Source organism: Oncorhynchus mykiss, chromosome 2, assembly GCF_057628025.1.
Source record: "Oncorhynchus mykiss isolate SJ-2025 chromosome 2, ASM5762802v1, whole genome shotgun sequence".
Lineage (NCBI taxonomy): Eukaryota > Metazoa > Chordata > Actinopteri > Salmoniformes > Salmonidae > Oncorhynchus > Oncorhynchus mykiss.
In genome coordinates this window covers 36,920,215-36,936,292 of record NC_143023.1, presented here as the reverse complement: position 1 = coordinate 36,936,292, position 16,078 = coordinate 36,920,215, and the positions used below count along the sequence as shown (strand labels likewise).

General features: G+C 39.4%; 1 protein-coding gene across 1 annotated transcript in view; it reads right to left on the bottom strand.

Annotated features, from left to right (window-relative positions):
- gnl2 (guanine nucleotide binding protein-like 2 (nucleolar)) overlaps nt 1-10,543 on the bottom strand; it is a 29,538-nt gene extending 18,995 nt beyond the window's left edge. Inside the window, exons 1-4 of the mRNA XM_021561508.3 lie at nt 10,312-10,543; nt 9,760-9,850; nt 9,456-9,550; nt 9,090-9,229 (exon numbers count right to left, since the gene is read on the bottom strand). Of these exons, the coding sequence (XP_021417183.1) occupies nt 9,090-9,229; nt 9,456-9,550; nt 9,760-9,850; nt 10,312-10,375 (390 nt within the window). The 5' untranslated portion in view covers nt 10,376-10,543. The remainder of the gene's footprint in view (nt 1-9,089; nt 9,230-9,455; nt 9,551-9,759; nt 9,851-10,311) is intronic.
- Nucleotides 10,544-16,078: the final 5,535 nt, after the last annotated feature.

The window sequence follows — 16,078 nt, the reverse complement described above, 5'->3', positions numbered from 1 at the left end:
CTTGAAGGGGAGCAAAAACTCCAAATACGTGTTACCGACTGAAGACAGAAACTATGGTGAAAACATCACCATAAAATAGAATAAGAGACCTGACAAAGACCATGGCGAGAGAACACTCTGCCAACAAACAGTGAAGATCAGGAACAGATCAAAAGATAGAGAACCAAAATTGACATCCAATTAAAAATAATTTATGCAACATATCTGGACTTGCTCACATTGCTTTGGCATGGGGCTCAAATCCCTGAAATGGCTTAAGACATAAAATGGCAAGAGAAGGAAGGAGGAGTGGGGAAAGCAGGGAGAGTAAAAAAGGAAAAGGCCATTCATCTCCAACAGCTTTGAGCATCTTGAAAGGTCTTACACGCATATGGAGCTATTTAGAGGGAAAAGAACACTGAAACTCAGTCAACAACAATGTTCAGAGAGAACATGAAGAACTGGACAGAAGTGTTGCTTGGAGACATTTGGGGCGTTTTTAGCAGGGCGAAATGGACAATAAGTCAAATAGTGATACATTTGACCATGTTGCTTGATAACAAATACAAGGACACTCACTGCACATTAGTGGCAGGGCTCTGGACAATTACTCAGTGACAAGTAATACAGAGATGGTAGACTTTGATCAAAAAAAGCTATTATTTCATCTAACATATACAGGGAGTGCATGATTGATATTTTGATATGAAACCTGTCAAAATAGGATCCAGAATTATGAGATGTATTTTTTGCTCTTTGTGCATATTGGCCTATAAGCTATAATACTTACATCCAAAGGAAGAGGGATCTCAAAACATCTAGCTAGATTGATAACTATAAATATGATAGTGTTTATATATAGCCATGTAGGATAATTGATTAATCCATCAGTAAAATGTGGGCTAATGTCCTACAATCATTTTTTTAATACATACAGTTGAAGTTGGAAGTTTACATACACTTAGGTTGAAGCCATTAAAACTCATTTTTCAACCACTTCAAACTATAGTTTTGGCAAGTCGGTTAGGACATCTACTTTGTGCATGACACAAGTAATTTTTCAAACAATTGTTTACAGACAGATTATTTCACTGTATCACAATTCCAGTGGGTCAGACGTTTACATACAGTAAGTTGACTGTGCATTTAAACAGCTTGGAAAATTCCAGAAGATTATGTCATGGCTTTAGAAGCATCTGACATTTTGAGTCACTTGGAGGTGTATCTGTGGATGTATTTCAAGGCCTATCTTCAAACTCAGTGCCTCTTTGCTTGACATCATGGGAAAATCAAAAGAAATCAGCCAAGACCTCAGAAAAAACTAATTGTAGACCTCCACAAGTCTGGTTCATCCTTGGGAGCAATTTCCAAACACCTTAAGGTACCACATTCATCTGTACAAACAATAGTACGCAAGTATAAAACACCATGGGACCACGCAGCCGTCATATCGTTCAGGAAGGAGACGCGTTTTGTCTCCTAGAGATGAACATACTTTGGTGCGAACAGTGCTAATCAATCCCAGAACAGCAGCAAAAAGGACCTTGTGAAGATGCTGGAGGAAACAGGTACAAAAGTATCAATACCCACAGTAAAACGAGTACTAAGTCAACATAACCTGAAAGGCCACTCAGCAAGGAAGAAGCCACCACTCCAAAACTAACATAAAAACACCAGACTACAGTTTGCAACTGCACATGGAGAAATGTCCTCTGGTCCTCTGATGACAAAAATAGAGCTGTTTGGCTATAATGACCATCGTTTGGAGGAAAATGGGGAGGCTTGCAAGCCGAAGATCATCACCCCAACCGTGAAGCGTGGGGGTGGCAGCTTCATGTTGTGGGGGTGCTTTGCTTCAGGAGGGACTGGTGCACTTCACAAAATAGATGGCATCATGAGGCAGGACAATTATGTGGATATATTGAAGCAACATCTCAAGACATCAGTCAGGAAGTTAAAGCTCGGTCGCAAATGGGTCTTTCAAATTAACAATGACCTCCAAAGTTGTGGCAAAATGGCTTAAGGACAACAAAGTCAAGGTATTGGAGTGGCCATCACAAAACCCTGACCTCAATCCCATAGAAAATTTGCGGGCAAAGAACTGAAAAGGCATGTGCGAGCAAGGAGGCCTACAAACCTGTCAGGAAGAATGGGCCAAAATTCATCCAACTTATTGACCCAAGTTAAACAATTTAATCTACCAAATACCAATAGAGTATGTAAACTTCTGACCCACTGGGAATGTGAAAAAGCTGAAATAATTATCTTTACTATTATTCTGACACATTCTTAAAATAAACCTCCCGGGTGGCGCAGTGGTTAAGGGCGCTGTACTGCAGCACCAGCTGTGCCACCAGAGACTCTGGGTTTGCGCCCAGGCTCTGTTGCAACCGGCAACCGGCCGCGACCAGGAGGTCCGTGGGGCGACGCACAATTGGCCCAGCGTCGTCCGGGTTAGGGAGGGCTTGGCCGGTAGGGATATCCTTGACTCATCGTGCACCAGCAACTCCTGTGGCGGGCCGGGCGCAGTGCACGCTAACCAGGTCGCCAGGTGCACGTTGGTTCCTCCGACACATTGGTGCAGCTGGCTTCCGGGTTGGATGCGCGCTGTGCGGCTTGGTTGGGTTGTGAATTGGAGGACGCATGAATTTCAACCTTCGCTACAACTCCCGTACAGGCTCGGGATAGACGATGAGACAAGATAGTAGCTACTAAACAATTGGATTCCAAGAAATTGGGGGGGGAAAGGGGTAAAATTCAAAAAAATAAAGTGATGATCCTAACTGACTTAAGACTGGGAATTTTTACAGGGATTAAATGTATTTGGCTAAGGCTAAGTAAACTTCAGACTTCAACTATACATACATATAATTTCCAGCACTAGGCGAAGGCTACTCGATGTAACAAACAGTAGAAGCTTTGAAAACTGTACATTTTCCTGTAGTAGCGTTTTGAGCTTCTCAAAATGCCTCTCTCCCTCCACCATGCGCACAGTTAGGAGTGACTCGCACACACAGCAGCCGGCCACAAAACAGGCAGATACTTTCATAGCAGGAATCCTCATAATGCATAGACTATTACAGTTGAAAATAATGGTTTTAGAACTATCTACAGGAATGCCGTGTAGCAAAATCACCGGTGGCAGGGGTGCAAAGTTGGCCGACTGCATTAAACTATTTCTTGCAAAACAACGCGATACAGGCAGATTGGTTCACTGTGAAGAGGAGCAAAACAAGCGGGAATGGGCCAATAGGTCACAAATATAGCCTGGTTAAACCCGAAAGATCGCTCAATCTGGTGTAACCAGGCTCTAAGAAATTGGCTACCTGAGGAATACAGAGTACTGATTTTACAATAAGTTAACTACTGACTTTCAGCAAAAATAAGGAGAATGGCACTCAACTTGTACTGCACTGACTCAGATGACTGATGTTTAAAATAAATGGATAATAAAATGATAGATTTCAGTGAAGCCTTTAATTTTATTGATCATAAATTGGGGGAAAAAGAAAAAACCTCACTTGCTATGGCTTTACATCACATGGTTGCAAAGTTATTTATTCAACAGAACCAAGAAAGTGTTCTAACATCAGATATACTTTTGTGTGTGTACATACACTGCTCAAAAAAATAAAGGGAACACTAAAATAACATCCTAGATCTGAATGAATGAAATATTCTTATTAAATACTTTGTTCTTTACATAGTTGAATGTGCTGACAACAAAATCACACAAAAATGATCAATGGAAATCAAATTTATCAACCCATGGAGGTCTGGATTTGGAGGCACACTCAAAATTAAAGTGGAAAACCACACTACAGGCTGACCCAACTTTGATGTAATGTCCTTAAAACAAGCCAAAAATGAGGCTCAGTAGTGTGTGTGGCCTCCACGTGCCTGTATGACCTCCCTACAATGCCTGGGCATGCTCCTGATGAGGTGGCGGATGGTCTCCTGAGGGATCTCCTCCCAGACCTGGACTAAAGCATCCGCCAACTCCTGGACAGTCTGTGGTGCAACTGGTGGATGAAGCCCATGATGTCCCAGATGTGCTGAATTGGATTCAGGTCTGGGGAACGGGCGGGCAAGTCCATAGCATCAATGCCTTCCTCTTGCAGGAACTGCTGACACACTCCAGCCACATGAGGTCTAGCATTGTCTTGCATTAGGAGGAACCCAGGGTCAACCGCACCAGCATATGGTCTCACAAGGGGTCGGAGGATCTCATCTCGGTACCTAATGGCAGTCAGGCTACCTCTGGCGAGCACATGGAGGGCTGTGCAGCCCCCCAAAGAAATGCCACCCCACACCATGACTGACCCACCGCCAAACCGGTCATACTGGAGGATGTTGCAGGCAGCAGGACGTTCTCCACGGCGTCTCCAGACTCTGGCACGTCTGTTACGTGCTCAGTGTGAACCTGCTTTCATCTGTGAAGAGCACAGGGCGCCAGTGGCGAATTTGCCAATCTTGGTGTTCTCTGGCAATTGCCAAACGTCCTGCACGGTGTTGGGCTGTAAGCACAACCCCCAGCTGTGGACGTCGGGCCCTCATACCACCCTCATGGAGTAGGTTTCTGACCATTTGAGCAGACACACGCACATGGATTTGGCTATTTCAGCCACACCCGTTGCTGACGGGCGTATAAAATACGAGCAGACCGCCATGCAATCTCCATAGACAAACATTAACAGTAGAATGGCCTTACTGAAGAGCTCAGTGACTTTCAACGTGGCACTGTCATAGGATTCCACCTTTCCAACAAGTAAATTTGCCAAATTTATGCCCACCTCGAGCTGCTACTTTCAATGCCCTGGTGCACAAAGCCAGGTCCATACTGAAATGGTTTGTCGAGATCGGTGTGGAAGAACTTGACTGGCCTGCACAGAGCCCTGACCTCAACCCCACCAAACACTTTTGGAATGAATTGGAACGCCGACTGCGAGCCAGGCCTAATCGGCCAACATTAGCGCCTGATCTCACTAATGCTCGAAGCAAGTCCTTGCAGAAATGTTCCAACATCTAAGTGGAAAGCCTCCCCAGAAGCATGGAGGATGTCATAGCAGCAAAGCGGGGACCAATTCCATATTATTTGCCATGATTTTGGAATGAGCTGTTCGCATACACTACATGGCCAAAAGTATGTGCAGTGTCCCTCAGGGCAGTCGTCTTGGGCCGTTACTCATCTATTTACTTTTTTAAACAAACGATTTTACCCAAAGCTATAATGACTATGTATGCGGATGAGTCCACACGCTACATTTCAGCAACCAAAGCCAGAGAACTCACCGAAATTCTAAAAAAAAAGGAGTTTGTCAGCATCAGAATGGGTAATTCATAATAAACTCTTAAATACATTAAAACTAAAAGCATTGTATTTGGTTCCAAACAATTTCTAAGACCGAAACCTCAACTAGAGTTGCAAATAAAGGTGTGACCATTGAGCAAGTCGAGGACGCTAAACTCCAAGTTATAACATTGGATGGTCAATTATCACGGTCAAGTCATATTGCCAAAGTTGTGAAGATGGGGAGGGTTGTCTGTGTTTAACACAAATCAACTGTACTGTTTTTTCAGGCTCTGATCTTGTCCCATCATGATTACTGTCGTCTTGTAATATGGTCAAGTACAGCAGAGAAAGACCTAGCAAAGCTGCAGCTGGCTCAAAACAGAGCAGCACCCCTTGCCCTTAACTGTACATACAGAACTAACAACATGCATGCCAGTCTCTTGTTTGAGGGTTGTGTTTGTATAAAAGTGTAGTATTGTTTGTATATATTTGTATTAAAAATGTGTGACTTGTCTATCAGAGTTGTTACTGTTTAGAGTTTTTTGTAGCTGCTGCTGCTTCTGCAAAAGCTAATAGGGATCTAATAATAATAATAAAAATGCACATTTATAATCACAGTGACTACACAAGACAGACAGCTACAGTTTTGCCAGATGGGACAATATTGAATAACATTGTGTGGGATTGAACACAATCGATACTCCCTGTAGTCAAAAACATCATATGAAAGCACAGTGGGGAAAGTGCCATCTGCTCAGCATCAAGTAGTCAACTCCACCCCAGTGTGGGTCACTTGGATGTACTAATTTGACCGGGTTGTATTCATTAGGCACCAAACAGAAGACAAACATCTGAAACACTTTTCATTTTCAGTCGCAAAAGAGAGAGGAGAGCGAGAGAAAATACTGACAGCATGGCTTCCTCAAACTAAAACATCATACCTCCACAACCCCAGCTTGTTGACGAAACTGTCTCCAGAAGCGCACAATGGGAATATTTTGCGTACAGAGCATGAGGGCCAGCCAACCGAAACTACTAAGCAAAAGGTGCCACAAAGCAGTGCAAGGGAGGTTAAGTTCCAAAACGACAAACTTTTTCTCCCCACTGTGAAATAGTATGTGAACCCTTTAGAATTACCTGGATTTCTACATTAAATTGTATCTGCTCTTCATCCAATTGTTCATGTCTTTATTGAACACATTGTGTAAACATTCACAGTGCAGGGTGGGAAAAGTATGTGAATCCTTGGATTTAATAACTGGTTGACCCTTATTTGGCAGCAATAACCTCAACCAAATGTTTTCTGTAGTAGAGGATCAGACCTGCACAATGGTCAGGAGGAATTTTGGACCAGTCCTCTTTACAAAACTTTCAGTTCAGCAATATTCTTGGGATGTCTGGTGTGAAACGCTCGAGGTCATGCCACAGCATCTCAATCGGGTTGAGGTCAGGACTGACTGGGCCACTCCATAAAGCATTTTTTCTTCTGTTCAAGCCATTCTGTTGCTGATTTACTTCTATATTTTGGATTGCTGTCCCATTGCGTCACCCAACTTCTGTTGAGCTTCAATTGATGGACAGATAGTCTTACATTCTCCTACAAAATGTCTTAATAAACTTTGGAAAAATGAATTCCCATCGATGATAGCGAGCTGTCCAGACCCTGAGGCAGCAAAGCAGCCCCAAACCATGATGCTCCCAACACCATAGTTACAGTTGAGATGAGGTTAATGTTGGTGTGCTGTGCCTTTTTTTCTCCACACAGTGTTGTATGTTCCTTCCTTCAAAACAACTGAACATCCAGGTGTACTTATGAACTTCAGACGTGCAGCAATGATTTTTTGGACAGCAGTGGCTTCTTCCATGGCGTCCTCCCATTAACACCATTCTTGTTTAGTGATTTACTTATTGTAGACTCGTCAACAGAGACGTTAGCATGTTCCAGAGATTTCTGTAAGTCTTTAGCTGACACGCTAGGATTCTTCTTAACCTCATTGAGCATTCTGAGCTGTGCTCTTGCAGTCATCTTTGCAGGACTGATGAACATCAAAGCTTTTAGATACTTTTGTAACCCTTTCCAGCTTTATGCAAGTCAACCATTCTTAATCTTGGGTCTTCTGATATCTCTTTTGTTCAAAGCATGGTTCACATCAGACAATGCTTCCTGTGAACAGGAAACTAACATTTTATGAGTATTTTTTCATGGGGCGGGGCAGGGCAGGTCTAACCAAAATCTTGTCTCATTGATTGGACTCCAGGTTAGTTGACTCGTGACTCCAATTAGCTTTTGGAGAAGTAATTAGCCTTGGGGTTCACACTTTTTCCAAACTACACTGTGAATGTTTAAATGGTGTATTCAAAATAGACAAGAAAAATAACATTTGTGTGTTATTAGTTTAAGCACACCGAGTTCGGATATTGGTGTGACTTATGTCAAATTCCAAAGGGTTCATACTTTTTCTTGCCACTGTACACAGAACATTTGCATTGTAATCTTATTCTACTAGCAACTACATTTGAATGATTTGAGTGACAATGACGAACACACAGTACCAGTCAAAGTTGACACAACTCATTCCAGGGTTTTTCCTTTATTTTTCCTATTTTCTACATTGTAAAATAATAGTGAAGACCTGAACACTATGAAATAATACATATGGAATCATGTAGTAACCAACAAAGTAATTTCATATTTAAGATTCTTCAAAGTATCCACCCTTTGCATGATGACAGCTTTGCACTTCATTCTCTCAACCAGCCTCATGAGGTTGCTTTCCCAACAGTCTTGAAGGAGTTCCCACATATGCTGAGCACTCGTTAGCTGCATAACAGAAGTATGAATGCAATATATTTAGACTATTTAGCATTTGTCTGGGCTTGCTAGCCAGCATTCCTGGGCGGTGCATTTCACCCTGGGAGTTAAAGTGCACTCTTGGAATTGTAGTATGCTATGTAAAAATCCATTGTATTCCTATGGTGTGTACTGCGTAGACCAACTCTTACCATACGAGGTCGGGAGCCTGCTGGTTTGCTGTTCTACTTGAAAATGTATTATACCCACCTGGTCTGCCGGGTCTAAATCGGTGCTTTATTAGAGGGTAACAATGAAAACAAGCAGTGGAACTGGCTTCGAGGTCCAGGGTCGAGTATGAGGGGTGTAGACTACTGCAGTATAGAAGCTTCAGAAATGACCCTCAAATACTTTTTTTTACATTGTTTTGGAACTATTAAAATGATTTAGCTGTAATGAAAAATGGATCATAGGTCTAATGAATGTCATTTGACCCAATATTATGGCCAACGATGATTATATTAACCATGATACTGTATGTCAAATTACATTTTAGAAGAGATATTCTTCTGTTATTTAATGCTTAAGAGTATAAAAATGTGATAAATATTGAATTTGGCCTTTACTACTGTAGTCCATAGTAACAAATTGAATAGCACATTCACAAATGGCAAAAATGACAGTAAAAATGTTTTTTACATTTTGAAGTGTCTGTCACATCTAGGATATATAATAAGTCTCTCACTCTCACACACACAAACCCCCAACTCTAGGGGGTTATTTATACGGTGTTTTACTTTTTGAAAGAAATTGAATATATTATTTTAGATGTACTAAATGAAGGTTTAATAAAACTAGTTATCAACATATGTTTTTAAAAAATTACGACCAGTGGTTATGCGGTGACATTTTTGCAACGGTATTGTTTCCATATCATGATACTAGACCTGCTATCGAGGTCAAAATGCTGGTATCGTGACCACACTATAGTGTGCCCAAATTAATACGACCCTGTTTGGTACTTACGTGTGCCTTGACTCTGTCGTGCAGGAGTGACATGGGCAGCCTGCTCTGTTTCATCACCACGCGGTATGGGTCCTTCTTCACTGCACCCATCTCATCCTGGAACTTCTGTAGAGACGACTGCTTGATCACCCGAGTGTTTGCTGAGACAGAGGAGACCAGAGGGGAAGAATTATCCAGTGTGTGTGTGAGTTGAGGCTACCATCTTATCTCTCATACAGATATTTTTCAAAAAGGCATAAAAACTGATTTGTTAAATCAAGAGTTTGCCAGTCATTATTGACAAGAACTTTGCCATTCTGTATACAGTTTGAACTTGCTCAGAGCTGATCAATTGTTAGACAAATTGCTGTTAACAGCACTACTCACCAAACCATTTGATGTTGGGCTCCACTCTGGCCTGTGTCCCATCAGAAACAGTGGACTGGTACGACAAACGCTTGATCACCTGGCCTCGGTTGTTGCTAATGGCAAAGGATGTTACAGTCAAATATATTACAAAACAATCATTTTAAACAAGAAAGAATGAAGATGAGCTAACTTTGGAATTCCAGGAACTAGTGTGCTCTATCTGGGTAATGTGTCAACCCCTGACCTGAGCGTTACACTAGCATTATAGGAAATATGTAAGTCACAGGGGAAGTGTCACATTTTTCCCCCACCCATCATTTACCATCTCTGCTTTTGTCTGTACATATTCAGACGCCTGACAGTTGCTCGGTCCCTCATGCTGTTGCCTGAACCTGCAGGAGTCTTGGGTCGGTCTGTAAAAGGTAGTCTCATAAGGTAAAGTTACGGTGATTTAGCAATTTCATGTCACACACAGTGTTGGAGACTATAGGTGGTGGTATTTCGGGTTAATTAATTGTCAGTGTCAGAACAATATTGGAAATCCATATAACGTGTAGTTCTCAATGTTGTTATGGAAGTTGTGTTGTGTTTTTGGCATAACGTTAGACATAATGTGTAGCTAAATTAGGTAGTTACTGTAGCGAACTAATTATGTCAGTGCCAAACATATTGTATACTTTTCAATTTGTAGCTAACACGAATGTCACATATGGAGCAAATGTTTCTGCATAGATAACGTTAGTTAGGTAAGGTTGGATCTGTCCATTTCGTATTTTCAGAGAGAAAGTCTATCGGCTTAGCCAACTAACGTTAGCTAGTTAACATTAGCTATAAACAAACAGTAACGTTACACCGCGCAAGGACTGTAACTTACCAGGATTACTGCTGGCCGCCGAGGTGTTTATCGTGCTTTTCCCCTTGAACCGTGGCTTCACCATTTTGGCAGGTTATCTGACACACAGGTAGACGATGAACAATAAGCGAAAACACTCCAAATGTAAAGTGATATCTTCAACTTCTTCTATGTACCCGAACCACGTGTTGTAACTCAGCGTCCCGCACATTCCGGAAAGACGTCATCAGAGAGCGACAGTACGTGTATTTTTTTTTTGTCTTTTTAATTTTTTTATTTATTGCAGACAAACCAGTATACATACAATAAGTATACAAACAGACAATTATAACATATGCTAGGGGGTACAACAAATTACAGATTAGAAGATTAGCTAATTAGCATCTTTCTTATTAGAAGAATGTAAAATGTACTGTTCTAATTCCTTATAGACAACACGGAAGAGTGTTTTTTTTATTCATGAATTTCCATTCATGAATATGAATTTTACATTTGCACAATTCGATATTACGAGGTAAAATTCTGTTTCTTTATCCCTATTATAGTTAAGGAAACACTCTCCCATAACAAAACTAAAGTCATCAAGAATATTAACAATTATAAAACTATGAACATACATCCAAACAAATCATTTATTTACATGTAAACAATGCCAACATAAATGTAAGACTGTTTCTGGATGCTCAACACAAAAAGTACAGTTAATGTTAATGTATTTTTGGAGTTTCTTCAAATAATGATTAGCAGGTTAATACTAACAGCAAGTATGTGTGGTAATAACCATACTTTTTTTTAGAACAGATATTATTGACAAATATATTCTAGTAAGATGTGACATAAGGAATGGATACAATATACCTTTGAAATAAAGCACGTATAGATCTGTTGTTCTGAGGGAGCAAGGAGAAACACATTATTCCTATTGGAGAGTCAACTGAATTAAGCAAGGGTAGTTCAAGAAGGTGAGGTCTGGTTACACCTCTAAACAACATGAGAGTTCCAGATGGAATAGCATCAAAAACTATGGCAAACTCTCTATGTGTAACAGGAATATTGTAACGAGATAAACATTCGTCATGATTAAGTAACAATCTTTACCAGTTCTTTAAAAATAAAGACTTGTTTCTATACAAAATATCCATCCAAATGAAATACCTATGCGGGGAAAAGAATGATGTTTATATATTAATGATCACGCTAAGAATACTTGTCTATGAAAAGCAGATCATTTTGAAGGAATGTTATCAATGTTATAGTTACAAAGTAACATCAAATTGAAGCCACCAAAACGGGAGAAGATGTAATGAGGGAGGAAATTCCAAATTAAATTAGGATTCTTTTAGAAATGTTTAGTCCAAATTATCTTAAAAGTATTATTCAAAGTAGGAAAATCAAAAAAATTCAGACCACCATATTCATATGTGTTCAAAACGAAAGATTTCCTAATATAATGTTTAGGATTTTTCCAGATGAAGTTGAAAAGTCAACTGCTTTACCTATTTTGTTGTCAAGATGTAGGGACTGGGCTGCATAGGTAAGTCTGGAGATACCTTCAGCTTTAGAAAGCAATACTCAACCTTTCAAGGATAAATCATTTTGCAACCAATGGTTCAACTTCTTTTAGTTTTTTTCTATAATATGACATTTAATGAGCATCTTTCCTGTTGATCCTTAGAAATGTTAATCCCAAGGTATGTTACTTTTTTATTTACTGTAATGTTGCATATAGAGGGTATCACACAGTCGTTAACAACAAACAATTCACACTTATTAAAGATTAGGCAAATACCAGATGCTTTGGAAAAAATATTTATTGACTGCTCTAGAAATCTGGTCAGCATCTTTGAAAAAGAAGGTGATGTCATCTGCAAGCTGACTTATGATAATATCTCTGTCAGCAACAGAGATCCCTTTTATATCGCTGGATTTAACAAAACTTGTAAGAAGTTGGGTTGCAAGCAGGAAAAGGTAAGGTGAAATTGGGCAACCTTGCCTAATTCCTCTTTTCAAATCAAATCTGGGAGAAGTGCCATGCTTTAATTTAATGGAACTGTTGCCATTCATATTAAGAGTTTTAATAGTACTACAAAATAACTCCCCAAAACCACATTTCTCAAGAGAGAGAAATATAAACTTATGTTCCACTGTATCGAAGGCTTTATAAAAGTCTAAGAAGACAATAAAACTATCTTCGAAGATTAGATCAGAATAGCCAATAAGGCTAACACCAGCCGGATATTATTAGATTATATGTATATTCCTCATGAAGCCAGGTCGGGTTTCTTCTATTATTGAGTCCATTACTGCCTTCATTATTTTTTCAAATATAGAGGCTAATATTTTGTAGTTGTTATTGAGCAGACAGATTGGACGCCAATTATCGAGGAGAAGCAAGTATTTCTTGGGCTTAGGGATTCATGTAATCAGACCTTGAGTCAAACTGGGAGGGAGAGCATTATTTGCAATGCTTTCAGAAAAGACCTCCAACAGAAATGGGGCTAAATGTTGAGAAAATGTTTTGTAAAACTCAGCAGATATACCATCAGTCTCAGGAGACTTATTATTTTTAAGCTGTTCAATAGAATAAATGATATCTTCAACTATAATAGGGTCATCACACTGTTCCCTCTCAGCCTCCCCAATTGATTTCACATCCCCCAGAGAGTAAAAAAAAAAGAGTTGCGGAAACCTTACAATACTTAGAACTATAACTACAGTTAGTGATTCATTTGGGATCATCTGTGATGAGACCATTAGCATTTAATTGTTGAAATGTGTTATTTTTAGAGTAGTATTTTTCTAACCTGAAAAAATAAGATACATTTTGTTCACCCTCCTCTAGCCACTTCTTCCTAGATCTGACAAAGGCTTTTGAACAAGAGAGGTGATTTTTGTAATTACACTTTCTTCTTCAGCTCTCCTCGTCTTGGCAAGAATATTCCCATATTTTCTTGAATATTTTCCAACCTCATATTTAAAAAGTTCCCAATAATTACTTGTATGAATTGTAATTTATAGCTTTGTTCCAGAAGTTTGTAATTAAATTGGTTATCTCCATCTTGACCAACTCATGTTTTAAGCTATTAAGCTTCCAGTAGGATTTTCTTCCAAGGACCATTATTAGAAATAAAAAGTTTAATGTCAATATAAATAGCTCTATGATCAGTAAGGGGAGTGGCAAGGATGTTAACCGAAATACCCTGTTTATCAAAACATTTAGACACCAGCCAAAAATCTATTATAACTCCAAGTTAAAGACTGGTCATAAAGAAACTTCACTCTCCAAATATATATAATATCAAACCTTTCCATAAACTGCCTCAAACTTGTATTCATAGAAGTGGACTGTCCCGGAGGCCATCTATCAATTAAATGATTCTGAGAAATATTAAATTCCCACCTACTATAAGTCAAGCATTAGTGAACTTGGTTAGCCAATGGAGAATACGCTTTCCAAAGATTCAAGTAAATGATCATTTTCAAGTTTGGAATTGTACCCATAAATGTTGTTAATAATAATAGTAACAATGTTGTTACAGTTGATAACAAGACAAAAAAAGTGACCGAAAGGGTCACATCGACAATACATGTACCAAAACACTGATCTGGAGCTCTCGAAAGATGGCAGTTTTCGACTTGGAATTCAAAGTTGGATGCCGTTCAAAAATATTTTTCCCAGTCGGAGCTAGTTTTTACCTAGTTGTTTTGAATGCTGCATGAAATCTCTGCATGAAATCTCTCACTTCACCTCTTCCTCTCTGACCATGTGATGCTCAAGTAAGGGTCAGTGCTATCCAGGATCATTAGGACTTTTCCACCCTTACCTTAGCCATAACCCTTAACCCATAGCCATATTGTTCCGCTAATAAAGGACTATTAAAAGCGCAGTGCACTACTTTCATGAACATTTTTATTTTTTTATTCAGATTTTTCAGGGGTTGCTGTAGCGCCCTCAGCACCCCTACTTCCCGCGGCTTTGCGGGGGTTACTGTTCCCACACAGCCATATATCCATGTTACAGCATGTATTTACAGAAGTCAGAGGGACCACCTGTGCTAATTAGTTATCTAGCATGCTACACCTGTGCGTGATGGATGAAGGTCGCCAGAAACGTGTTGTCAGTGTCCACATTTACATGCACACCAATATCCCGTTATTATTCGGGATACTCAATTATTCTGTTTTTGAGTTGACAAGCCTCATATCTCATTTACAATCACTCGAAAAAGCTTGTATCCCGGTTATGAAGAACCCAGATAAGATGCCTGGGATATGCTGATCTAAAACAGGATACTGTTGCATGTAAACATCTTATCCTGTTTACCGTTGTTATTGCAGTCTGCGCAGGCTCAATTTCACATGGATGTTGTGAGATGATGTTTTCATCTGATTGTCAAACAAATCACTTCAAAAAGCAGGTTACCTGCGCAGTTCAATCCAACATAATAATATTTTATTATTATCTATATTTTACTACTGGCTACTTTTACCCCTAATTTAGACAACTTTCTGCTTATAATTTCCAACATTTGCTAGGCCATATTTTAATTTCCGACATTTGGTAGGCCATTTGTTTGTCAACTATAGTTTGATACATGTACAGTAGCTTCTCTTCCATCATCACTTGTTCCCACAGAAGACTAAATAAAGTTGTGCTCACCAGAATAATGTCTTACATCGATAGAATTAATGCATTAGTAATCTTTACTGAACAAAAATATAAATGCAACATGCAAAAATGTTTAAGATTTGACTGAGTTACAGTTCATTTAAGGAAATCAGTCAACTGAAGAAAACGTATTAGGCCCTAATCTATGGATTTGGCGTGGTCACACGTGGTCTGCGGTTGTGAAGCCGGTTGGACGTACTGCCAAATGCTCTAAAACGATGTTGGGGGCAGTTATTGGTAGAGCAATTAACATAAAATGATCTTGCAACAGCTCTGGTGGACATTCCTGCAGTCAGCATGCCAATTGCACACTCCCTCAAAACTTACAAGATACAGTATGTGGCATTGGGTTGTGTGACAAAACTGCACATTTTAAAGTGGCTTTTTATTGTCCCCAGCACAAGGTGCATCTGTGTAATGATCATGCTGTTTAATCAGCTTCTTGATATGCCACACCTGTCAGTTGGATGAATTATCTTGGCAAAAGAGAAATGCTCACTAACAGGGATGTAAACAAATGTGTGCACAACATTTGAGATAAATTAGATTTTTGTGCCCATGGAACATTTCTGGGATATTTTATTTCAGCTCATGAAACATGGGATCAACACTTTACATGTTGCGTTCATATTTTTGTTCAGTGTAGTTAACACTGGTTAAGTTTTGTATTCCAACAGTGCAAAGATTGGTCCTGTGCAAAATGACAACGTCTCATCAGTTTGAACAGTTTTATAGGAAATGAAAAGTTGACAAAACAATGAAACACGTATGGGTGCATATTTTATGTGGTTGAAATACTGTCTGCTTGCTTAACAGTGTCAAAGACAACAGATTACACCAGCATTCACATTTTCTCAAGAGATGCCAAAAAAATAAAAAAATATTTATTCACTCCTGTTCCTGAAACAAAATTAAGATGTCTTGTAGAATTTAATTGAAAGAAATGCATAATTCTGCAGGAATTCATATTATACTATACAAAAACATAAATGCAACATGTAACAATTTCAAATACTTTACTGAGTAACAGTTTATTTCAGGAAATCAGTCAATTGAAATAAATTCATTAGGCCCTGATCTATGGATTTCATCTGTTGGTCACAGATACCATAAAAAATT